The 23,688-nt window shown below is 48.4% G+C and overlaps 1 protein-coding gene across 5 annotated transcripts; it reads left to right on the top strand.

Moving 5' to 3' along the window:
- Nucleotides 1-6,875: 6,875 nt before the first annotated feature.
- Cd177 (CD177 molecule) lies at nucleotides 6,876-22,934 on the top strand. Of its 5 annotated transcripts, none has more exons than XM_071604623.1 (13): nucleotides 6,876-7,014; nucleotides 12,618-12,758; nucleotides 12,911-13,096; nucleotides 13,671-13,793; nucleotides 13,973-14,092; nucleotides 15,167-15,307; nucleotides 15,504-15,689; nucleotides 16,542-16,664; nucleotides 16,809-16,928; nucleotides 21,051-21,191; nucleotides 21,910-22,095; nucleotides 22,194-22,328; nucleotides 22,472-22,934. In XM_071604623.1, the coding sequence occupies exons 2-13, from the start codon at nucleotides 12,677-12,679 to the stop codon at nucleotides 22,705-22,707; spliced, it is 1,779 nt and encodes a 592-aa protein (XP_071460724.1). In that variant the 5' UTR covers nucleotides 6,876-7,014; nucleotides 12,618-12,676; the 3' UTR covers nucleotides 22,708-22,934. The 5 variants fall into 5 exon arrangements, with proteins under 5 accessions (XP_071460724.1, XP_071460723.1, XP_071460722.1 ...); XM_071604622.1 differs by lacking the exon at nucleotides 6,876-7,014 and adding an exon at nucleotides 9,812-9,842; XM_071604621.1 differs by lacking the exon at nucleotides 6,876-7,014 and adding an exon at nucleotides 12,467-12,532.
- Nucleotides 22,935-23,688: the final 754 nt, after the last annotated feature.

Raw genomic sequence — 23,688 nt, 5'->3', positions numbered from 1 at the left:
TGCCACTGGGCCTGGCACATTAGTAGATTTTAAACAGCTTTAAAAATTGGTTCTTTGCTGTCTGAAATTGGCATTAGCCCCAAAATTTATATAAGAAATCAAGTGAGCACTGGGAATGTAGTTCAGTGACAGAACATATGCTCAGCATGCACAAGACCCTGGGTTCAAAAAAAAAAATTAAATAAGAATTAAGGTGGTTCATATCTCTGCAAACAAACAAATAAATTCTACATTCCAATACTTTCTTCTTCTAGAGTAGCTCACAGTTTATTTATTTACTTATGCAATGGATAAGTCCATTGCAATAGATTTTTTTTTTTAATCTTGTAACTTGGTTACACAAATACAATGGGGCAAAAGCCTTTCTTCCTGTAAGAGGAAATCAGACTTGACTAATCCCTAGATTGGTTCAGAAGAAGTCAAATCAGGTGTTGATAAATGCTGATATATTACATATCAGGGTAGAGACAGTAAATAACAGACCATATAGGAGATATTCACAAACTGTAAAGAGGACAAATTATTTGACTCAGAATAGAATTACACCAGAATTTAACCACAGCACTCTCCACCAAAATCTTCCTATTGGAAGGGTTGTGGTAGTGGTAAAGCACTTGTCTAGCATGTGTGAAGCACTAGCTTCGATCCTCATCACCACATAAAAATAAATAAATAAATAAAGGTATTGTGTCCAGTTAGAAATATAAGACATTTTCTTTCTTTCTTTCTCTCTCTCTCTCTCTCTCTCTCTCTTTCTTTCTGTACTGGGGATTCAACCCAGGGTGTTCGAACACTGAGTTTCACCCCAGTCCTTTTTAATTTTTAAATTTTGGATAGCATCTCCCTAAATTGCCCAGTCTGGCCTCAATCTTGTGATCCTCCTGCATCAGCCTCCCCAGTCACTAGGATTACAGTTGTGCATTCTTCTAAATAACTCCTGAGGGAGTGCATTTTAGAATTTAATTAGAGTGTCTCTGTTTCACATTTCTTTTCTTTTTTGGGGGAGGGGAGGGTACTGGGGATTGAACTCGGGAGCCACTGAGCCAGATCCCCAGCCCTATTTGGTATTTTATTCAGAGACAGGGTCTCACTTAGCACCTTGCTTTTGCTGAGGCTGGCTTTGAACCTATGATCCTCCCCCCTCAGCCTCCTGAGCCCCTGGGATTACAGGCGTGAGCCACTGTGCCAGGATCACATTTCTTTTTAAATGGAGCCTCTTACAAGCTCTTTAGGAGATTTGCAGTGGAGAACTGCAGGTCTTGGAGAAAATCTATGCCTCCTCCTGCAGAATCTACTCCCCATTAGGAAAGTAACTCCTGGCTGTTTCTAGGCCCTGTGGAATCTGAATGCCTGACTACGGGACACCAAGGGCCTGTGACTTGAGCTGAACATCACAGTCCAGGTGCTGAGTGGCCAAACCCTGACACAGGTTGTGCACAGCAGCGTCCATCATTCATGGGAAAGGTCAAGAGGTCAGAGGGCACAGGTAAATGCCTGGCAGGTGGCCCAAACTCCCATGGCACCTGTTCCTCCTGTCTCTCCCTCTACCACATCTATGGGCTCATGGGAAACTCCTGTGACAATTTCCAGAGCAAAGACCAGTTTTACACTGACACCAAGCACACGTGGACGGTCGCTGCATTGGCTGTCTGTTCAGAGGTGCCCTGAGGGAGGGGCTCACTTGTGTGGATGGAGAGAAGACCTTAGTCCTACTTCTGCATGGATCCAAAGTGGGTCACATGGTCAACGATCTGAAAAGAATAAAAATTTAAAATGGGGACAGGGAGGTATGTGAATGGTCCTCTGACATGTGCACAGAGTGCTATCCACTCTCTGAGTGCTGAGTGGACAGTGTCAGCATCCGACTGGCCTCCCTGAGCTGTGGACAGATAAAGTGTATCATGGGATGAGGGCTCACTCTAACAATGTCACATTGTTCCTCCTGAGAGGTCTGTCCTGTAACCCACCAGGGATATTTTTCTGGCAGATCTTCCAAAATTAAACAAGAGGAAGAAAGGACCACAAGGTAGATCTCTAGACAACACTCCTGCCACTGCAGAGTTGGCCTGAGGACTGAGATACCATATCTCCTAGCCTAGCCTGAGGAAAATGACTTCATTTGAAGTCTGAGCCTCATTTGAAAATGGTGATAATTCCTTCCTTGCAGGCAGGTGATTAAGTTTAAAAGGAATATAAAGAAAGTATGTAAGGCCATGTCATTCAGGGGTTATATAACTAAGAAGTAGGGGCTGAGGTTGAGTTGGGTGCTTGTTGTCATCCATCTATTCTGACATCTTGACCTCCATAATCTTCATATTATCTTTCTTGGGCCATCAAAACAAAGTTGTCACAGACAAGGCAGCTTAAGCAACAGAAATTAATTTTCTCATGGTTCTGGAGGCTGGAAGTCCAAAAACAGAGCATTGGCAGATTTGGTTCTCCTGGGGCTTCTCTTCTTGGCTCACAGACACTGTCTTCTCCCTGTGTCCTCATGTCATCTTTCCTCTGTGCACACTTGCCCCAGGTGTTTCCTTGTGTGTTTAAATTTCCTCTTCTTAATGTGGTACATATACACAATGGAATATTACTCAGCCATAAAGAAGAATGAAAGGATAGCATTTGCTGGCAAATGGATGAAACTGGAGGCTATCATGCTAAGTGAAATAAGCCAGTCCTAAAAAACCAAAGGCTGAATGTTCTCCCTGATATGCAGATGCTAACTTATAATAAGCAGGGAGGTGGGGAAGGGAAGAACAGAAATTCACTGGATTAGATAAAGGAGAATGAAGGAAAGGGAGGGGGGAAGAGAATGGGAAAGACAGTACAATCGGACATAACTTTCCTATGTTCATTTATGAATACACAACCAGTGTAACTGCGCCTCATGTACAACCACAAGAATGGGGAGTTGTCGTCCATGTGTGTATGATATGTCAAAATACATTCTACTGTCATATATAATTAAAAAGAACAAATAAAAAAATTTTAAAAACACACACAAAAAATTTCCTTTTCTTATCAGAATACCAGTTTAGATTAAGTTTCATACCAATGTCTCCAAACACAGTCACATTCTAAGTATTGGGGGGTTAGTGCTTCAATGTGTAAATTTGGGGGAGACACAGTTCGATCCTCTCTCCTCCAAAGAGCAGATGGCAACACCCAAAGTCATAATCTCATCAGGGACACAAAGCACGTCTCCCAGAATATCTCTAGTAGTTCCCCAGATCACTCAGAATAAAGCTGGAGTTCTCTGTTCTCTTAGAAAGGACTGTGACAGAATTGAACAGAGAAAAGGGGCATCTTGTCTTCACCTTTGTGATTCAGATATAGGGAGTTAGGGGAATAGAAAGAATTTACCTAAAAGATGTTGGGGAAGCACTTTCATGCTTAACTTCATTTAACTCCAAAAACACCCACGGGGCAAATATTCTACGGAGGTCCCGATGCAATGTACAAAAAGAAATGTATTTCTAAGTGCTTCTGAAGCCATGGTAACTTTGTGAGTCTCTGCAACAGAAAATACTACCACGTGGGGGTATCCAGGGAATGGTCCAACTGTCCATTTCTTGATTCCAGTAATGAGTCGTGGGCTCCCACTATGTACCAGGCACCGAGCCCACAGCAAGAAGAACAAAATGAATATCATCATTGACCTCCAGCTGTTTACTTGACAACTAGTATCTAAAAGGCATTCTGAGATGGTTTAGGATTTCTGATCCCAAACCCAATTTCTCATCTCAGTGTGTTCCTGGCGCTTCTCTTTCTCTCATGTCCAATCCTTCAGCAAATCCTCTGAACTCCACTGTCAAAACACACCAAGAAATGGGCCCCTTTTCCGCACCCCACCACCCACCCTGTCATCACTTCTCACCTGGGTTCCTGCGGTCACCTCCTCCCCTCCCTGGGTTCCCTTTTCTCAACCCATCAGCTTGGTGGGATGCTGACACAGGAGACCAGCTGGCATCCCTGCTCTGCCCGGAACTTTCTAGTAGTTCCCCAGATCACTCAATACAGCTGCAGTCCTCACGCTGAGGATGTCCTCAGGATGTGGCTTCTCCCTCTCTGACTCCTCCTCCTCTCTCTCTCCCTCACCCTCTGCTCCAGCCCTGCTGGCCTCCTCTGGGTTGCTCATGCAGCCCAGATAGCCCCAGGCAGGCTCCCCCTCCACCTCCAGGTCCACTTTTAACCATTTAACCTTCGACTTCTCGGGGAGAACTTCCCTGATGACCATCTTTTAAGTTTAATCAAAGAAAAACAAAACAAAGCCAAACATGCTTTGTTTTATTTTAACCCACTAAGCCACTTTGTTGTTGTTATAATTGTCGGTGCTTTTTGGTTTATGGTGTCTTCCCCATTGATTCACATGTCAGCCCCACTGGGGCTGCGGATTTTTTTTCCTTTTTAGTTTTAAAGCTGTATCCCCAGTGTTTAGAAGAGTGACTGGACAGACAGTAGGTGGTTGGTTGGAAATTTTGAATGAATATGCAATTACATATAGTGGTCAAAAGAGAGAAATAGGAGCCTTATAATAATGCATAACTGGGGCTTCTGACTTACACCAATTTTCTTTCCCAAGTTAACCTAGAGCTCACCAAGGGGCAGGAGTGAGAGTTCTAGCAGGGGGACACGACATGGGCAAAGACTAGCGGGTGTAACCTCTTAAAGGTCCATAACCCTTCCCCTGAGACGAAACACTTAATATATGGGTCTTCTGGGGACACTTATCTAAACCATAGCTAATGAATATCCCCCCAAATTGAAAACTGGAACTCAAATACATGTGCACACACATTTTAGCAGTACAATTAACAATAGCCAAAAGATGGAAAAAGCCGGATTATTTTGTTTATCAACAGCTGAATGGATAATTGTGAGATGCATACCTCTGTCTGCTTATCTGCACACACACACACACACACATACATAGTGGAATATTATTCAAACATAAAAAAGAATGAAGTCCTGATACATGCTATAGCATGGATGAACCTCAAAGTCATGCTCAGGCTATTTTGAGATTAATGCTATGGCTATCAATAGCTCATTCCTATGTATATCTCTATAGTATCTTCTTGTAAGAAACACATGGTTTCCCAGTTTGGAGGTATTACAAATAAATCTACTATGTACATTATGTTTAGGTCTTCATGTGGACATATGCTTTTACTTACTAGGGGAAATATCTGCAAAACATCTCTCCAACAAAGGACTTGTAACTGAAATGCTTATAACTCAGCAATAAGAAGATTACAATAAGAAATGGGCAAAAGATTTGAACAAACACTTCACTGAGAAGATATTGGATGGCAAATAAGTAGAAAAAGATGGTCAACATCATGGGCTGTTAGAAAAATACAGAATGCAAACACAAATAGATGCCACTACTATTAAAATGGCTAAATCAACAAGGTGGCTATATGAACTGTTAGCAAAGACGAGGAGGAACGTGAACCCACACTCTGCTGGCAGGAATGTAAAATGGAATAACCACTTTGGAAAACCATCTGGCGGCTACTTTAAAATTCAAACCATGCCACCCGGCAGCTTTATTCCATTGCTACATCAATCTTATTAAGGGAAAATCAGGTGGAATTATCTTGGAAGGTGTTTGCCTGACAAATAGACCTTATTGATGAAGGATAGGTAGGGTAGTGACACTTTCAAGCCAATCTGCTGCGGTTACCGTCCCCAGGTGGCTCTCAGCAAACATGGCTCTATCCATGGTGCTAAGTTCCCTCTCTTTACTGACACGAAGATGGCAGTCCTGGCACTACCAGCATTAAACTTTACCTCTTTCTTCTTCTTTTTCCTGTATGGTGAAAAGATTATAAATCATGTCTCTTCAGGTCTGATGGTGAACGCCTATAATTCCAGCAGCTTTGGAGGCTGAGACAGGAGGATTGCAAGTATGAGACAAGCCTCAGAAATGTAGTGAGACTTTGTCTCAAAATTAACTGGAACTCAAATACGTGTGCACACACATTTTAGCAGTCCAATTAACAATAGCCAAATAAGGGTTGGAGATGTAGCTCAATGGTAGAGTCCCCCTGGGTTCAATCTCCAGTATCAATAAAATAACATAAAATAAAATAAAACATGCTTCATTTTACTTGGGAGAAGATTGAAGGTTAAAAAGAGGAAATAAATTCTTACACACTTAAGGGATTTTTTTCCCTCCAAATGGAGCTCCAGTTCCAAGGTTTTGGTGTTTTAATGTCAGAGGTTAATCTAATCTCCAGTGTGACTGCATTCAAGAGTATTGGCATATGGCAATGCCGGTTTCATCTTTCGTTCCTTTTCTTGATGGGGGTGGGTACTGGGGATTGAACACAGGGTGCTTAACCACCGAGTCACGATCCTGGCCCTTTTAATTTTTTATTTTGAGACAGGGTCTCACTAAATTGCTTAGGGCCTCGCTAGGTTGCTGAGGCTAGCTTTGAACTCACGATCCTCCTGCCTCGGCCTCTGGAGCCACTAGGATTACAGGCCTGCACCACCGCACCCAGCTCATGTTTCATTCTTATTCGTCTCCACATCTTTGGTGAGTGTCTTAAGGCCTGGAAAGATGGCATGACTTTTCATTAAATGATCTAGACTCCTGCTCTTTGTAATACAAAATCCTGTCACCTGAATACAAATCTGTTTGCCAAGTCAATAATTGTGTTTACTGGAGAACACTGGGTGCCTTGGAAATGAATCGTTTGGACGACTTGCGTATCTTTGGTGGTGAGCGGTGGTTGGCAGGAAAGACAGATTGCAGGCCGTGTTGAAGGGCTGGGTTCCTGCCTGTGGCCACTATTTCCTGGTTTTGTAATCCAAGTTTTTACTTCTCCTTTCCAGGGTTCAGCTTCTCAGTCCCTGAAGTGCGTCAACAGAACCAGTTCTGAGAATGAGCCCCCCAGGTGGAAGGGCCGCAGTGATCATGGGGAGGAGTGGACCACAGTGTTGTGTGATTTGCTTTGATAAAGGAAGGTCTTCTGGAAGTCATGTGGACGTGATGCGTGCAAGGAGGTAGATAAATCTTGTGGTGGGAAATAGGATGTCCACAGTCTCAATGGTTCACCCAGAGTGCTTGCTTAGCTAGCTGAGAATTCAACTAACAGGCCTTAAGGGCTTCCTGATGGGACACATGGGTGACACAGAATATTACCAAAAACAATTAAAATGACTCTAATCATACAGAAACCATCAGACAGGTCCATATTGGGTAAGATGCCACAGTACAGTGGCGATTAAGATGACTACAGAGAGGGTTTGATCCTGGAATGTCTCTCTGATGGGAAAGTAACGACACTGTGAAGGATGTTATTGGGGTAACAGAGGATAATTGAAAAATGGTTTATTTATTAGACACAATATAGTAGTAATGTACACTGCTTGGGTATGATAATGGTCGTGTGGTTAGATAGAACAAATCATTATTACTATTATTATTATTATTTGGTACCTGGTATTAAACCCAGGGGCACTTAACCACTGAGCCACATCCCCAGTCCACCTTTATATTTTATTTAGAGACAGGGTCTCGCTGAGTTGCTCAGGGAGTTGCTAAGTTGCTGAGGCTGTCTTTGAACTCATGATTCTCTTGCCTCAGCCTCCCATACAGTTGGTATTATAGGCTTGCGCCACTGCACCTGGCTAAAGTCATTATTGGTAAAGAGGTTCTTGCTGAAGCACTTAGTGGTGAAAGTCACAAGGTCTAAAATTTATTTAAAACATTTTTTTTTAGTTGTAGTTGGACACAATACTTTTTTTATTTTATCTATTTATTTTTATGTGGTTCTGAGGATTGAACCCAGCGCTTCACACGTGCTAGGAGAGCACTCCACTGCTGAGCCACAACCCCAGCCCAAATTTTTAATTTTTTTTTTATTTTAAAAATAAATTTTAGGGTCTGGGATTGTGGCTCAGCAGTAGAGCGCTTACCTCGAACATATGAGGCACTGGGTTTGATCCTTAGCACTATATAAAAATAAAGATTAAAAAAAATAAAATTTTGTGTTGTAGGTATATAAACAGTAAAATGTTAATGGTCGGTGAATCTAGGTGAAGAGTATACACCTGATCATTGTTGTCTGTTTAGTGGCGCTGGGGCTTGAACCCAGGACCTCATATATGCTAGGCAGGCGCTGTACCGCTGAGCCACACCCCCAGCCCTCTGGTCATTATTCTATCCTTGCAATTTTTCAATAGGTCTGAAAACTTTCAAAATAAGATTAGAGAACAAAAAAAGAAATAGAGAACACTTGGGCACCTTTGGAGCCAGGTGAGATCGGAGGTTTCCGTCATTATGGTGCATGGAGCAAGCCCTGTGTGGGGCTGCGCTCAGGAATGACAGATGGGGAGACCGCTGGGGAAAGACAGCCACGTTGCAGGTGATCAGGCAGGGGCAGAGGGAGGGGCTGGAGCTGGGGAAACCCACGGGGGAAATACTTCTTTCTCGCATCACTGAGCAAGTCTCAAAGGAGTAAAAATGTGTTTTCTGGAAGGTTTATCACCATGAAAGAAGTATTTATACTTCACAGTGTGGTATTTGTCTCCACGGAGGATGCCCCACCCAAGTGCTAAAAGATCTGGCTTAACCCTCCATTGGTAAATATCCAGAGAAAGTCCTGTCATGATCTGGGCTTCTTGTAACCCATGAACCCATCATCCAGGCAAAAAGGAGAAAGAAAGCAGAATGAGTTCGCTGAACTGTGGTCTGAGGGGCCCAGGATTGATTATTCTAGATTGGCCACAGTTTGATGTAGAAGACTTGGAGAAGGCCCTTTCCTTTGCTCTTCCATAAGACAAGAAAGATTTGTAATTGTTGCATCTAACAGCAACCCACCCAAAAAAGTAACAAAACAAACAAAAACAAACCCAGGAGTGGCAGTGTTGCAGATGAACTCCTTAGATCTCTTTATGCCACTGTATGGCACTGACAGTAAATGACAGTGTTTGTCATTGTTAGTATATATGCTCTTATTATGAAGTAGGGATTCATAGAAATCCACTGACATCCCCCAATCCCACATGGTGCAGCGGTCAAGAACTGGTTCCTGGGATCGCACCTGTGTCCAGCACTGGAGTGGATATGTTATGTCTCATCTAGATTCCCTTGGCCAGCTGACATCAGCTAATGATGTCTCATCGTTTCCCTTTCTCTGGAGAACGATTTTTTTTAAAAGAATTCTCTTTAACTGTAGTTGGACATAGTAACTTTATTTATTTTTGTGTAGTGCTGAAGATTGAACCCAGTGCCTCACACGTGCTAGGCAAGCTCTGCCACAGAGCCACAACCCCAACCCTGGAGAATGATTCTTGCCCAGTGAAAGCCCCTGACCAAGCAGGCTACACACCTCTTATGCTCTCAGCTCAGGGGAAGGCCTCAGTCAAGGACTGGTTGGAATGGGAAAGCAAATGGTAGCCTGCTTCATGGGGGTCCACTTTGTGGTGCAATGTGTGGAGTCTGACCCCGGTGAGTCTCTGGGCAAGATACAGCCTTTCTCTGTCTTTCTCCCCTCCTCTCCCCTCCTGCTTTCCTCACTCTTCTCCTCACACCTATCCCTCAATAAAACACTTGAGACAGAATCCCTGACTTGGGCTCTGCTTCTAGGATACCCAACCCAAGAAAAATATTTCCTAACAGTGGAGATTAGACACCCTAGCTGCTGTAACATAGTAGATGTTTGATTTTAACTTGCATGGCGTCCACTTGGCAGAGTACTGGGGGAAGGTGTTCTCTGCTTTCCTCAGACTTACACCGACTGAGGCAGGGGGAGGAGCTGTTGCCTCTGTGTGTGCATCCAGGATGGCCCTGATGTCAACGTCTAGCTGATAAATGGTGGAAAGAGAAGGTATTCCCGCTTCTCAATCATTCGGATTCAGCCATAACAGAAGTCATTTCTGCCCGTGGTGGACACTAGTCACATGGTCCACCTCGAGGCAAGGGGAGCTGGGACCCTGTCTGGATGGTCACCCCTTAGCAATGTCTCAATACCCTAGAAGGGGAGCGAGGATCTCTGCTGGGTAGTTATCTCTGCCACACTGCATGGCCTTGGGTCAATTATTTATCTTCTGTAGGAATCTGTTTCTGTACCTATAAAATTGAGCCATTAATAGGGTCTCCCTTGAAGTTGTGGTCTATGATCACATAACTGCTTAGGCTGGGCCCTGGAACAAAATAAGGACCCATTCATTGTGTTAACTATCTTACCATTTGTGGAGAACCGACTTGGTTTATATATAGATCTTAATCCTTATCACAACCCATCAGTGCAGATGACCATGGCACCTACTTTATGGAAGAGAACCATGAAGTTTGGACAAGTCAATGACCCAAGGCCACATGATCAAAGGCAACTGAGAAGAGCCCATAGTAAGAAGTTTTAGAGACCAAGGGTGGACAGACGTGGAGTTAAACAGCTCCACCCCAGCTTTTGCCTTTGCCCCTTGAGATAGGCAAGATTCCCAAGAAGGCTGGTTGATATCCTGGCTCAGGCCTGCAGCTCCAGGCCCCGCCAGCCTTTGGGTTCTCATTCCCGTTGCTCTCACCCACGACGGTCCAGCCACCTGCTTTCTGTCTAATCCTTGTGAAGGCCAAGCTTGATCCCATCTTGGGCCCTTTGTACCTGCCCTTCCCCCTGCCTGGAATGCTTCTCCCGCATGTCTTTCCATGCCTGGCTCTTGCTTTTCATTCTTTTTCCCAACTCAAACATGAATCACCTCCTCAGGAAGACCCTCCCTGGAGCAGTCAGCTCAGTCACTTTCATGTCCCCTGGTTTTCACTCTTTACCTAGCGCCCAGAACCACCTAGTATTTTCCATGCCCAGGCATTTGTTTAGTGTCTGTCTCTCTTCCTGGGCTACAAGCTCAAAGAGAGCCATGGTCTCATTTGCCTTGACTTTCTGGTATCTCCAGCAACGAAGATGTTGCCTGGCACAAAGTCAAACCTCAGCCCATATTTAGTGATTCATGCAAGACGTTTTCTTGAGTACCTCTGACCCCATTTGACACTTTGCCCACCCTTGCCTTCTCTCATCCTCCTGGGACACTGCTTTAGGCCATGCACAATTCCAGAAGACCCGATTCACACGGGAACAATGTGAATCCCTGACAGGGATCCTTGTGACAGCATGCAACTCGACCAAGGGGGTGATAGTGCCGTAGCCATCTTTCCTTTCTCATTCATTGATTCAGTCAGTAAATATTTGTGCAGCGTCCATGGTATGTAGGGGATGCAAACACAGCAGGAGAGGAGATAACGTGTCTCTGCCTGTGCAGCAAATGTGAAATTTGCAAACAGAAAAATAGAACGCATAGAGATGGCAAAAACAAATGTGGAGTTGCAAGTTACATATTCATTCCACTTTCTCCCCTGTTCCTGTTCTCGCCCTCTTCTGCCTCTCGGTTCCATTTCACAATATCTGCATAGAGCTTCTGCAGTCCCTGACTGAAGCCCTTACTCTCTCCTGTTTTGCTCCTACCTGGGGTGAAGGTTTGCATGGGCTTGCAAGAATAGATGGTTAAATAGGCAGAAGTTTGGGGATCAGGCTGTCAAACTTTTGGTAACAATATCAGATGTGGCAGGAGCAGCTGCACTGCAAAAATGGTCAACATTTGTGGATGTTGTCTTTCTGGAAAGTTGAATTTCTAGCATACCACCTCTCCCTTCTGTTTGTGGGGAAGAAGCTTTACAATGACAAGGAGTGTCTTAACTCTTCATAGACAGTCAGCCCTCCCATACCATCCCTTCCGTATCATACCATCTTCCATCTTCCATCTTCCACTCCTTCCCAGGTGGCAGGGAAATGAGGACTCCAGGGCCTCTGCTGTTCTGTGAAGGGAGATCAGAAGAGAAAGCCTAAATGTTATGAAAACAGGAATAAAAAGGAAAGCAAGCCAAGTGCGGTGGCGCACGCCTATAATCCCAGCATCTTGAGAGGCTGAGGCAGGAGGATCACAAGTTCAAAGCCAGCCTCAGCAACTTAGTGAGGCCTAAAGCAACTCAAGGAGACCCTCTCTCTAAATAAACTATTAAAATGGGATGGGGATGTGGCTCAGAGGTTAAGAGCCCCTGTGTTCAATCTCCAGTACCAAAATAAATAGATAAATAAATAAGCAAAATGGAAAGGAAAGAAAGAAGTAAGAGGGTAAACTGTGGGAGGCAAAGGCTGGGGCAGGGGACATGAGGACCTGCACACTGCACACTGCACAATGTCCTCACAGGCAGTTCAGCCATCCTGCCACCTGGGCTTAGAAGGTGGCCAGGCTGGGCTTAGAAGTGGGCCAGGGAGGAGTTGGAGCTGATTTCTTGGGTCTGAGGGAAGAGTAGCCACACAGATATCTGGGCCTTTAGAGGGTGGGGCCCAGGATCCATTTAGCAATGCCCTGTCCTCTCTGGCGTTTCCTGTGATACCTTAGGTAACATGAGATATATAAGGTCTGGACTTCTGGTTAAAGAGCATAAAGGGGATTTGCAACCACAGATTAGTAATGAGCTCCACATCACTGCTGGCCCTGCTGGGGGTCACCTTCTTGCTGCCCTGTGAGTGAAGACCCTATCCTGGAAGTAGATTTCCATGGAGGTCAACTAGGAAACTATTAAGATGGATTTGCTCCCCCCCTCCCAGGTGTGCACGCTTTGGACTGCCAGTGGGCGGCCATAGAGACTGTGTTGAACACCTCACAGATGCCCGTGGAGTGGACAAATGGCAAGAAAACCTGTGACTTCGGCGATGGTTGCCAAGACACGTTAATGCTCATAGAGAATGGTGAGAAGAGACCCTGAGTCCTCAGACCCATCCCTCCCAGTCAGCCCCGTCCCTTCCTTTCCGGTACCTCACCCACTTCGCCATGAACGACCTCTCTCTAGGATGCTGGAGTTATGAAGGCCACCTTCACCCACCTGCCCCTTTCTTTTCAGGACCCCAAGTGAACTTGGTGCTCACAAAGGGCTGCACTTCAGAAAAGGATCACGAGGTCCAAGTCACTGAGCACAGGACAGGCCCTGGGCTCTCTGTCATCTCCTACACTCATGTGTGCCGTCATAGAGACCTCTGCAATGACCTGTCCACCTCTGTCCCTCTCTGGTCCCTGCATACTGAAAAAGGTGTCGGGGGAGTTGGGAGCTCAGGAGGAGGAGAGGGAAGGGGCTGTCTGGAGCAAGGAGCACAGGGCTGAGGGCTGACCTCAGCACCCAGGGTGAAGCTGGTATTTGCAGACTCCCCTTTGCTGGATCCCTCCCTCGGATGCTAGGTTGACTTCTGAGTAAGAGTGGCTGTAACTTTGCACTGTCCTCACCTGGTGCTGAAAACAGTTTGGAGTGATGTCTTGCTTTTCCAAACTCTGGAATATTTTGTGACCAGGGCATCATGCCTTCCTTGGCTGGATGGTAGAACTTGTGGGTGAAGCTTCTGGTGCCTTCCAGGCACACCCCCACTTCCTTGAAAAAGTCTGTGTCTGAATCCAGTCCCAGGAGGCCCCTCACCTGCCTCAGTTAGGGCCCAGAGTCCCTCCTGTGCTCAGCCCAGGAGAGCCCCCATGCCCTCTGGTGCTGAGAGGAGCTGAGGAGGGCATGTTGGGGTGACTGAGCAGGTTGATTCTTGGGCTAGCACAGTGGGTGGAGGAAAGGCATCTGTCTTCTCAGTGCCCCTCATCTGTCTGTCCTGCCCCAACCCCACCAGTCCTAGGGACCCTGCAGTGCCCAGTCTGCTTTTCCAGATACAACTGTCCAGAGAAGGCTTCACAGCAGTTCTGCCCTGTGGGACAGACTCACTGCTACAATGGAGTCCTCAAGCTCAGGGGAGGTAAGCCTGGACATTGGGGTCCCTGCAGGGACCGACAGGGGAGGACTGGGGTGTGGGATCTGAGTCTCTGGGGAATAAGGGTAAGCTGAGGCAGGGTGGAGCACCCAGGAGAGGGTGGGGCTGAACTTCCCTCTGAGGGTTGGGTGACTCTGTGTCTCCCTCTCTTCTTCTCCCCTCAGGGGGAATTGCCACCAATCTGAAAGTACAGGGGTGCATGCCCAAACCAGGCTGTGACCTGCTCAATGGGACCCAGAAAATTGGCCCCATTGCTGTGAGTGAGAACTGCAATCCTAAGTCAGGTGAGTCTCCCATGGATACCAAGGCTGTGCCCTGTGCTGTAGCCTTGGGGCAAAGTGATCCCTATACAAAATGGGACAGGCAAAGGCATCACAGAAAAGCCCAGGTAATTTAGGTGTTGATCACTCCCCATGAGCAAGGGTGAGGGGACTGTCCAGGCTGGAGGTCCTTTGATAGAAGGAGGAATGATAGCAAGAAGTGTTCAGCTGAAGGAGAGAGAGAGGGCGTCTGCCCTAGAAAACAGGATCCCATTGACGGGAGCTTTGAATGACGCTGGGCCAAGGAGGTCAGGGTGGCCCTTTCAGGTGGGAGGAGATGGGATGGGGAAGGAGGTGCAGGGTGGCTCTGCCTGTGAATGTGTGCAGCAGCCAGTGCAGAACCACCTGCTGGTTGTGGTGCTGGGAGGGACTGGTTGCCCCCAGTTCTGTTTCCTGCCCCCTACCTTGGGCAGTCCTGGCTCTCCCACTCCCTGTGGTCATCTCCATGCACCCTCAGCCAGCCCCAGCCAAGGAACTGCAGCTCTGCAGTCGTCTTGCTGCACAGGAAAGAAAATCAGAGAGAAACCTGAGGCTGCTTTGGGTGTGACAGGGAAGGAAGTGCTAAACGGGGACACTGGGAGAGTCCCCACTTACCCACTTAGATGCAGCCAGACTGGTGACACCTGACAGGTGGAGAGGATGGTGGAGTGGCTCGGGAAGAAGAGTAGGAGGGCAAAAGGAAGTCGTGGTGGGGACAGGAGGTGGGACGGGAGTCTGGCTTCCCTGGGCGCATGGTGTTCCCTGTCACCTCCCCAGGTCACGGAACCCTTAGATCTTCAAGGAGAGAGCTGAGTGTGTCCAGAGAACTTTGCTCTGTGTTTCAATCAGTCTCTCTGACTAGACTGGGAGCCTTGTGGACACGGGCTGGCTGTCACTGACACCAAGATTTCCAGCCTCAGTGCAGCACAGAAACAAGGGCTAGCACAGGGCAGGCGTCAACTGGTTGCTGCCTGTGAATGAGGACCCAACTTGCAAATGGTTTTTGCTGGAGACGGGGCAGAGGAACCTGCTAAAATAGATTTGCGTTTTCAATCCCAGGTGCGCAGGCCCTGGAATGCAAGTGGGGGGCAATCGAGGCCGTAAGGAATGTGTCAGAACTGCCCCTCCAGTGGACAACTGGCTGGGAATCCTGCGCCCAAGGCCAGGGTTGCCAGGAAACGGTGATCCTCGTGGTGAATGGTAAGGACGCCCCTCCCACTCAGCCCCGCCCTCAGCGCCCTGGGAGGAAGGCCCCGTCCCCAGTCCCTGGAGGCCTGTCCACTCCTCAGCAGCTGCAACATATTCGGTGCCATGTCCTCTTCCCTGCAGCATGTCATCCCTCTAGGACGCTGAAGTTCTGATCCCCACCCGCACTTGCTCCTCTCTCTCCTTCCAGGACCCCTCGTGAATGTGGTGCTCACAAAGGGCTGTACTGAGGCGGAGGATCAAGAAGGCCGCGTCAGTGAGCACAGGAAGGGCCCCGGACTCACCATCATCTCCTACACGCGCGTGTGCCGCCATAAAGACTTCTGCAACGACCTGTCCTCCACCGATGCCTTCTGGACCCTGCCCCCTGCTGCAGGTGTCGGGGGGGGGGGGGGGGGGGGTTGGGAGCTCAGGAGGAGAGGGAAGGGGCTGTCTGGAGCAAGGAGCACAGGGCTGAGGGCTGACCTCAGCACCCAGGGTGAAGCTGGTATTTGCAGACTCCCCTTTGCTGGATCCCTCCCTCGGATGCCCCCTGCTCCCTCCCTGGTCCCTGGCTCTCCATCTTTTCCCCTGGCTTCCCCTCCCTCCCACTGCTCCACCCACAAGCAGCTCAGGACTCCCTGGCCCACTTCCTCCAACAGTCCTGCAGCACCCAACTGGGCCCATTCTCTGAGGCTAAACCACCAACATCAGGCTGACCTTGATCCTCAGCTGGTCAGCTGGCTCAGTCCTCCCTTCCATGCTCAGTCCTCCCTTCCATAAGTTGACTTCACTACTTTCTCTTCTGGGCTTTTGACATTTCCTCTTCTTGAGTAAGAGTGGCTGTAACTTTGCACTGTCCTCACCTGGTGCTGAAAACAGTTTGGAGTGATGTCTTGCTTTTCCAAACTCTGGAATATTTTGTGACCAGGGCATCATGCCTTCTTTGGCTGGATGGTAGAACTTGTGGGTGAAGCTTCTGGTGCCTTCTAGGCAACACCCCCTTCCTTGACCAAGTCTGTATCTGAGTCCAGTCCCAGGAGGCCCCTCATCTGCCTCAGCTGGGGCCCAGAGTCCCTCCTGTGCTCAGCCCAGGAGAGCCCCCATGCCCTCTGGTGCTGAGAGGAGCCTGAGGAGGGCATGTTGGGGTGACTGGGCAGGCTGATTCTTGGGCCAGCACAGTGGGTGGAGAGAAGACATCTGTCTTCTCAGTGCCCCTCATCTGTCTGTCCTGCCCCAACCCCACCAGTCCTAGGGACCCTGCAGTGCCCAGTCTGCTTTTCCAGATACAACTGTCCAGAGAAGGCTTCACAGCAGTTCTGCCCTGTGGGACAGACTCACTGCTACAATGGAGTCCTCAAGCTCAGGGGAGGTAAGCCTGGACATTGGGTAAGGAATAAGGGTAAGCCTAGGCAGGGCAGGGGACCAAGGAGAGGGTGGGGCTGAACTTCCCTCTGAGGGTTGGATGGTCCTTCTGTCGGTGACTCTGTGTCTCCCTCTCTTCTTCTCCCCTCAGGGGGAATTGCCACCAATCTGAAAGTACAGGGGTGCTTGCCCAAACCAGGCTGTGACCTGCTCAATGGGACCCAGAAAATTGGCCCCATTGCTGTGAGTGAGAACTGCAATCCTAAGTCAGGTGAGTCTCCCATGGATACCAAGGCTGTACCCTGTGCTGTAGCCTTGGGGCAAAGTGATCCCTATACAAAATGGGACAGGCAAAGGCATCACAGAAAAGCCCAGGTAATTTAGGTGTTGATCACTCCCCATGAGCAAGGGTGAGGGGACTGTCCAGGCTGGAGGTCCTTTGATAGAAGGAGGAATGATAGCAAGAAGTGTTCAGCTGAAGGAGAGAGAGAGGGCGTCTGCCCTAGAAAACAGGATCCCATTGACGGGAGCTTTGAATGACGCTGGGCCAAGGAGGTCAGGGTGGCCCTTTCAGGTGGGAGGAGATGGGATGGGGAAGGAGGTGCAGGGTGGCTCTGCCTGTGAATGTGTGCAGCAGCCAGTGCAGAACCACCTGCTGGTTGTGGTGCTGGGAGGGACTGGTTGCCCCCAGTTCTGTTTCCTGCCCCCTACCTTGGGCAGTCCTGGCTCTCCCACTCCCTGTGGTCATCTCCATGCACCCTCAGCCAGCCCCAGCCAAGGAACTGCAGCTCTGCAGTCGTCTTGCTGCACAGGAAAGAAAATCAGAGAGAAACCTGAGGCTGCTTTGGGTGTGACAGGGAAGGAAGTGCTAAACGGGGACACTGGGAGAGTCCCCACTTACCCACTTAGATGCAGCCAGACTGGTGACACCTGACAGGTGGAGAGGATGGTGGAGTGGCTCGGGAAGAAGAGTAGGAGGGCAAAAGGAAGTCGTGGTGGGGACAGGAGGTGGGACGGGAGTCTGGCTTCCCTGGGCGCATGGTGTTCCCTGTCACCTCCCCAGGTCACGGAACCCTTAGATCTTCAAGGAGAGAGCTGAGTGTGTCCAGAGAACTTTGCTCTGTGTTTCAATCAGTCTCTCTGACTAGACTGGGAGCCTTGTGGACACGGGCTGGCTGTCACTGACACCAAGTTTCCAGCTTGGCTCAGCATAAGAGCTGGCTCAGGGCAGGAGCTCGGGATCTATAGGCTGAAATGAGGTCACAAAGGATTCCATGGTTTTCTGTGGTATCCTTAGATAAGCCAGACTCTGGACCTGCCTAGAAGGCTTCTGGACATGGGTGGCAGAACACCTCACTTGGGTTGATCAGAGCTGGGGCAGAGGAGAATATGAGGAGAGGAAGATAAGAATGACCTCGTGGTGGTGGTATCAAAGAGGGCTTCCCAAAAGAGGTGACTTTCAAGCTGAGCTGTGTCTTAATGATGAGCTGCAGTTTCTCAGTAGAAGAGGAAAAGCTATTGACAGGGGCCTGTAAGTGGATCCAGGAGGCAGCTACTTCCTTCAAGAAAGTTTCCTCTCCTGTGTCTGAGAGGGACTCAACAGGAGGATGGGGTGCAAACGAGATGGGTGTAGAGGATGAGAGAGAGCTATCACAAGCAGAAGAGGCCAGCAAGGGTTAAGCCCAGGGGTCAGGTGGGAATGGATACTGGTAGGAAGCTGGGAGGTAGGAGGTAGAGGGTTGATCAAGCACTTGCGAGCCAGGCTTGAAGTGGGGGACTCTCTGGAGAGTGGGGAGCTATGGAAGGCTGTCTAGGAAGAAGGGACAGAGTCTGAGCCAGTTTTCTTTCCTTTTGATTAAGGTTGGTTTTAATGGTCTGGTCCTCGTCTCTGGGACTAAGTCACATTCATAATCTAGAAGGTATTTAGCAACACATAGACCCTCAACACCCAAAGCAGAGAAACACAGAACACACAGCATGCCAAGCATGCAAACCCAACGCCTACCACAGAGTATGTCACGTGCATCAGTACATCCCCCTCTCACGCAAGCACCCCTCACAGCCCACACATGGTACTCACGCGAGTGTATACACAAACCACAAGCCATGTGCCGGGTAAGATGGAGCTGTAATGCTACAAATAAATATTCTTCATATACACCCATATTCTGTCAGCTTTCAACACTGGAGTCAAATCTTAGAGGATGCTTTTCTTCCGTGGTTAAGTTCAATTCCATTTAGCAAATATTTATTGAGCATCTGCCAAATCAGGTGTCAGAAGCTAGATGTACAAGATGTCAGGGAAAAAGTGAAAGGAGAAGGACAGTTCAGGGTGACAGAACAGTCCATGCAGAGGCACAGGGGTGAGACAGGGTGGGGGGCCAGAGTATAGATTGCCCAATATGGGCCATGGCAGCAGCATGTTTTGAAGGTAAATCCAGGATCTTGGACCATGTAAGCCCTTGTCTGCCCTCCTAAGGAACTGGGCAGTGGTCCCAGGGAGAGAAGGTTAAGAGCCTAATGTCTGAATCGGAGAGATGTGGGTTCCAGTCCCCCCTCTTGCCAGTGAACCAGTTTTTGAGTATCAATACCATTTGAGTGTCAAAAGTCCCTGAAATGCTCTCCTCCTTTCCATTTGCTCCCTGACATTTTGTTGTACCCGGGCCTAGAGGACCATGTGAGTGGGGCGGTATGGAGAGTAGAGCAGCCATGTGAATGGAGGGGTAGGGCGAGGCCAGGTCAGGTAGGACCTCAAGGGTCATTTTCAGGACTCAGAATTCTGAGTGGGGAGAGGGACCTACTGGAGTCTTCTGTGCAGAAGAGTGACATGGTTGACTTTCCTTTAATAAGATCCCTCTGGCTGTCAGGTAGAGAACAGGGTGGGGGAGTAGAGGTGGTACACATGGCGGCCCATGAGGAGGCAGGAGAGTCATGGGGTCATGGGCCTGGCTGGACACAGCAGAGGTGGTCAGGTTCTGGAGACATCTGCAGGATTTCCTTATGGATGCAACATGGGGTGTGAGACAAAGAATGACCAAGAATGACCGCAAGGTTTCAGCTTAAGCAATTAGAGGAAAGCAACTGCCATTGACCGAGATGGGGAACTTTGTTGGGGAGGGGAGCAGAGAGAATGAGGATATGACTTGGAGGAAGAGGGCAGCCGGACTTGCAATTTTGTCACCTGTGAAATGGGGAAACGGACAGCTCTCCATCACGGGACAGTTGTGAAGGTTACACGTGTTCGCACATGCTGAGCCCGAGGACCATGAGCTTCTGTGTCCTGAGACACTGCTGATCACGAATGAACTGATGATAGGGCCCAAGCTCATAGTTGTCAAACTAGACTCCTGGGGGCCACTGAAGTCAAGATAGATACCTGTCGTCCCCATCACCCACTCCAACCCTGACCATAAGGAACCAGAAAGCCTGAGTTCCTAGCCCAGCTCTGCCACTTACTGGCTATGTGACATCGGGTGAGATATTCACTAAATCTCTGGCCTCTTTTCCTGTCTTGAAAACAGAGGTGATGATGATGATGATGATGATGATGATGATAATGTCACTGACTTTGGGGGTTGCAGTGAAGAAAGGAGACAATCAAGCCAAAGGTGAAGATGAAATGAGTTAATTCATAGAAAGCAATTATAGCGGCCAGGCACTAAGCAAGGGCTCAGTTCACACTAGGCATTTGAATGTTTTTGCTTGGAACATAGGATTTCTCAGTTTAAAAGGGGGTGTAGCTCAGAGATAGAGTACTTGCCTAAGCATGCATAAGGCCCTGGGTTCTAGGCGCAGTACCATTTTTTTTTCTTTTTTGCAATGGCACACACTTATAATCCCAGTGATTTAGGAGGCTGAGGCAGGAAGATTGCAAATTCAAGGTCAACCTTGGCAATTTAGGGAGACTCTGACTCAAAATTTTAAAAATTTAAAGGACTGGGAATGTAACTCAGTGGTAAAGCACCCCTGAGTTTAATCCCCAGGATTGCAAAAAAAAAAAAAAAAAAAAAAAGAAAGAAAAAGAAAAAAAAAAAGAAATATATGGTCTCAAGCTACTTTCCTCATTGTCCAAATGAGGACTTTGAAGCCTAGTCAGGGAAGTAGAGAGAGGCTGAGGATAAGAACCAGCCATCTATAGCTTTCACATCCAAAGGAGAAGAGACACCTTCCTCCAAGGGTCACAAGAGGAGGGTTCCTACAGGTGTCCCCCAGGTAATGGGGTCAGGAGGCTTAGATTTCCAGGTGCATTCTAAGCCTGAAATTGAGGGATTCCATATCCAGGTCAGCCATAGTGTGATTCCAAATACGATCACCTTTCAGAATATGGGACCTGGAGGAACGGACAGGGTGGGTTCCCTGGCTCATGCAAACCCTGGTGATTTTCTGTCCCCAGATACTCTGACCTGTAACCGGGGTGTCATGTTGCAGATGGGGAGAAAGTTGGCTCAAGACCCCGTTGAATGGACCTCATCCACGAACCAGATGTGTGATCCTGAGGAGGTGTGTCAGGAGACACTGATGCTCATAGACGTAGGTGCGTGGGCTGAGCAAGACAGGGCCAAGTCCCTGCACTATGGCCAGTGCCTGCCCACCTTGCACTCCGTCCCCTGAATGTCCTGCCCACTTCCACTCACATCTAGAGATCTCAGTCCAGCATTCTGCTCTTGGTTTCCCCTGATGAAAACTGGGGGCCAAGTTATGATAAGTATAGTGCCTACCTTGCTGGGTAGCCATGAGGATACGGTGGCCTCCATGCAGAGGACCGAGCACAGCGCTGGCACAGAGGCACCTCAATGACTTCATTCATTGGAAAAATGAATATTGAGCACCTGTGTTAGGTACTGCAGAGCCATTGATCGCAACTGCCTTGATTGCAGTTTTTACCCTAGTGGGGAAATGAAAAGAAAAACAGACAAAAAAGAGCAAATTATGGGTGTGAAGACAAGAGCCCTGGAGAGAAACCCAGCAGGAAGAAAGGAGATACGGAAAGTGAGACGAAGGTTGCAATTACAGGTGCTCAGGGCAGGCTTTATGGAGAAGGTGACTGTAGCAGGTGACATTTGAACAACACCTGGGAGGTGGCAGAACATGAGGGAGAACCCAGTTTCTGGCCCCAGTCTTTGCTGGACACTAGGATGACCTGTACTATGATAACCCAGGATTGTGTTCATCCTCTGCCTGGGGAGCACCGTGAAGCCAGGGTTGCTGCCCGTCCTCTCCCCAGCCCAGCTCTCACTCTCTTACCTCCTCAGGACACAGATCTCTCCTAATGGGGAGCAAAGGCTGCAGCAAGGCTGGGGCACAGAACTCTCAGGCTGTCTCCTTACACTCCCGGCCGCCTGGAGTGCTGGTTGCCTCCTATGTCCGGGTCTGCTCCTCTGACCTGTGCAACAATGCTGGCAGCAGCAGTGTCCTGCTGACCTCCCTTCCTAAGCCAGGTATGGCATCCTTGAGTGACCCAGATACTCCATGCTCCAGCAGGTGGCTGCAGGTGGGAGCAGAGCTGTGCCCGTGCAAACTTGTCTCTGCTCCCCAGCTGCTCCTGCCCCAGGAGGCCTGCAGTGTCCTGCCTGTGTACAGTTTCCTGGATCCTGCTCACAAAGCTCCAACTTAGTTACCTGCCCTAGTGGTGTCACTCATTGTTATGATGGTAACATTGCTGTCAACGGAGGTGAGTACTGAACGCTGAGTTCCAAAGATAAAGGGAATGAAGACTCAGACCCCTGAGTCTGAGGGAGGAGGGCTGGGGCCTGGACTCCTGGGACTTTACATGTGGTGCATTGTGTATCTCCTGACTGGGTCTTTACCCTCCAGGTGGGTTGTCCACCACACTGAGCATTCAAGGTTGCATGGCCCCAGCTTCCAAATACTTGCTGAACCACACACGGAATGTTGGGATCTTCTCTGTACGTGAGAACTTTGAAGATGATAACAAGGAGCAAAGCCGTGTATCCCAAAGTGGAGTAGCCCGGGCCACATACCTGCTCTGGGTGATGGGGATGGGGCTATTCCTAGCCCTTTGGAATGGGGGACTTTACCCTCTCTGCTAAATCCATCTCCCCATGATTCTTAACCTTTCCTGTCACCTAAACCCAACAATTGACCTCACAATCTAATGGCCTTGGACACTGAATTATTTTCCCATCCTCACTCTGTCTCCTGGTAATAACATGGTGGGTGGGGCAGGGAGCAGCTGAACTTACCCTGTAGGAGAGGGGACATGCAAGTACTTGGCCACATGCATCTTATAATAAAGACACCCTGTCCTTTCTCCTAATACTGGTATTTCTCTATGTAAGGGGAGGGAAGGATATGGGACAGGGAAGGATATGGGACAGGGAAGGATATGGGTGAGGAATCACCATTCAAGCACATACTTCTTTGTTCTGGTTCATATCTTCATTCCAACTTGGGTGTTAGCAGAGCCTTCAGGGTGTCGCAGACCCAAGTATTAGGGCATCAACATGGCTTAAGGGGGGAAGGAACACTCGAGCCATTGACACTTCTTCCTTGTCAGCCATGGTCCCAGTGCTCACCCATTTGAGTAATTGGAGAAGAAGTTGGTGATGGGATAATTGACATAAAAGGTTGAAAGAAGTTGACATCAAAAGGGGTTTCTGTTCCCCGGGGTTGTTACCATTGGGTCTTTGTTACCATCCTAGGCCTGAAAGGGTGAATAGGAGCCAATGCTGGAAAGAAAGAGGTACGGGGGAGGGTGGGCTCTCTAGCCCAGTGTTACTATAGGGGTGGAACTGGGGGATTAATATTTGAACCTCACCTAGTGTCCCCCCTCTGGTCTTTAGTTAGGGCTCCCCATTGGTTGAATTCAGCTGGAAGCCATAAGGCAGGAGATCCCATTGATGCCTAGATCTGCCACTCACAGTATAGAGTAGGAGAAAGAAGGGGAGGAAACAACGTGTCCATCACAGTCCACAACCTTCTCCCTCAACATCCACCCTTTTCCCTTCTCCAGATGAAAGTTGGAGTCCTCCATACTAGAAGACACACAATTCCCATGAGTCATTGTAACA

Source organism: Marmota flaviventris, chromosome 18 (genome assembly GCF_047511675.1).
Source record: "Marmota flaviventris isolate mMarFla1 chromosome 18, mMarFla1.hap1, whole genome shotgun sequence".
NCBI classification, from domain to species: Eukaryota; Metazoa; Chordata; class Mammalia; order Rodentia; family Sciuridae; genus Marmota; species Marmota flaviventris.
The sequence above is the reverse complement of the archived record's forward strand: the minus strand, read 5'-3'. Positions and strand labels throughout refer to the sequence as shown.

Bases quoted from the DNA above. Each gene is read 5' to 3' on its own strand.
- Cd177 (XM_071604621.1), top strand. From the start codon at position 12,481: ATGAGCTCCACATCACTGCTGGCCCTGCTGGGGGTCACCTTCTTGCTG. The intron at 13,097-13,670 runs GTGTCGGGGGAG...CAACCCCACCAG, and splicing joins GTCCCTGCATACTGAAAAAG to TCCTAGGGACCCTGCAGTGC. The intron at 22,096-22,193 runs GTATGGCATCCT...TCTGCTCCCCAG, and splicing joins GACCTCCCTTCCTAAGCCAG to CTGCTCCTGCCCCAGGAGGC.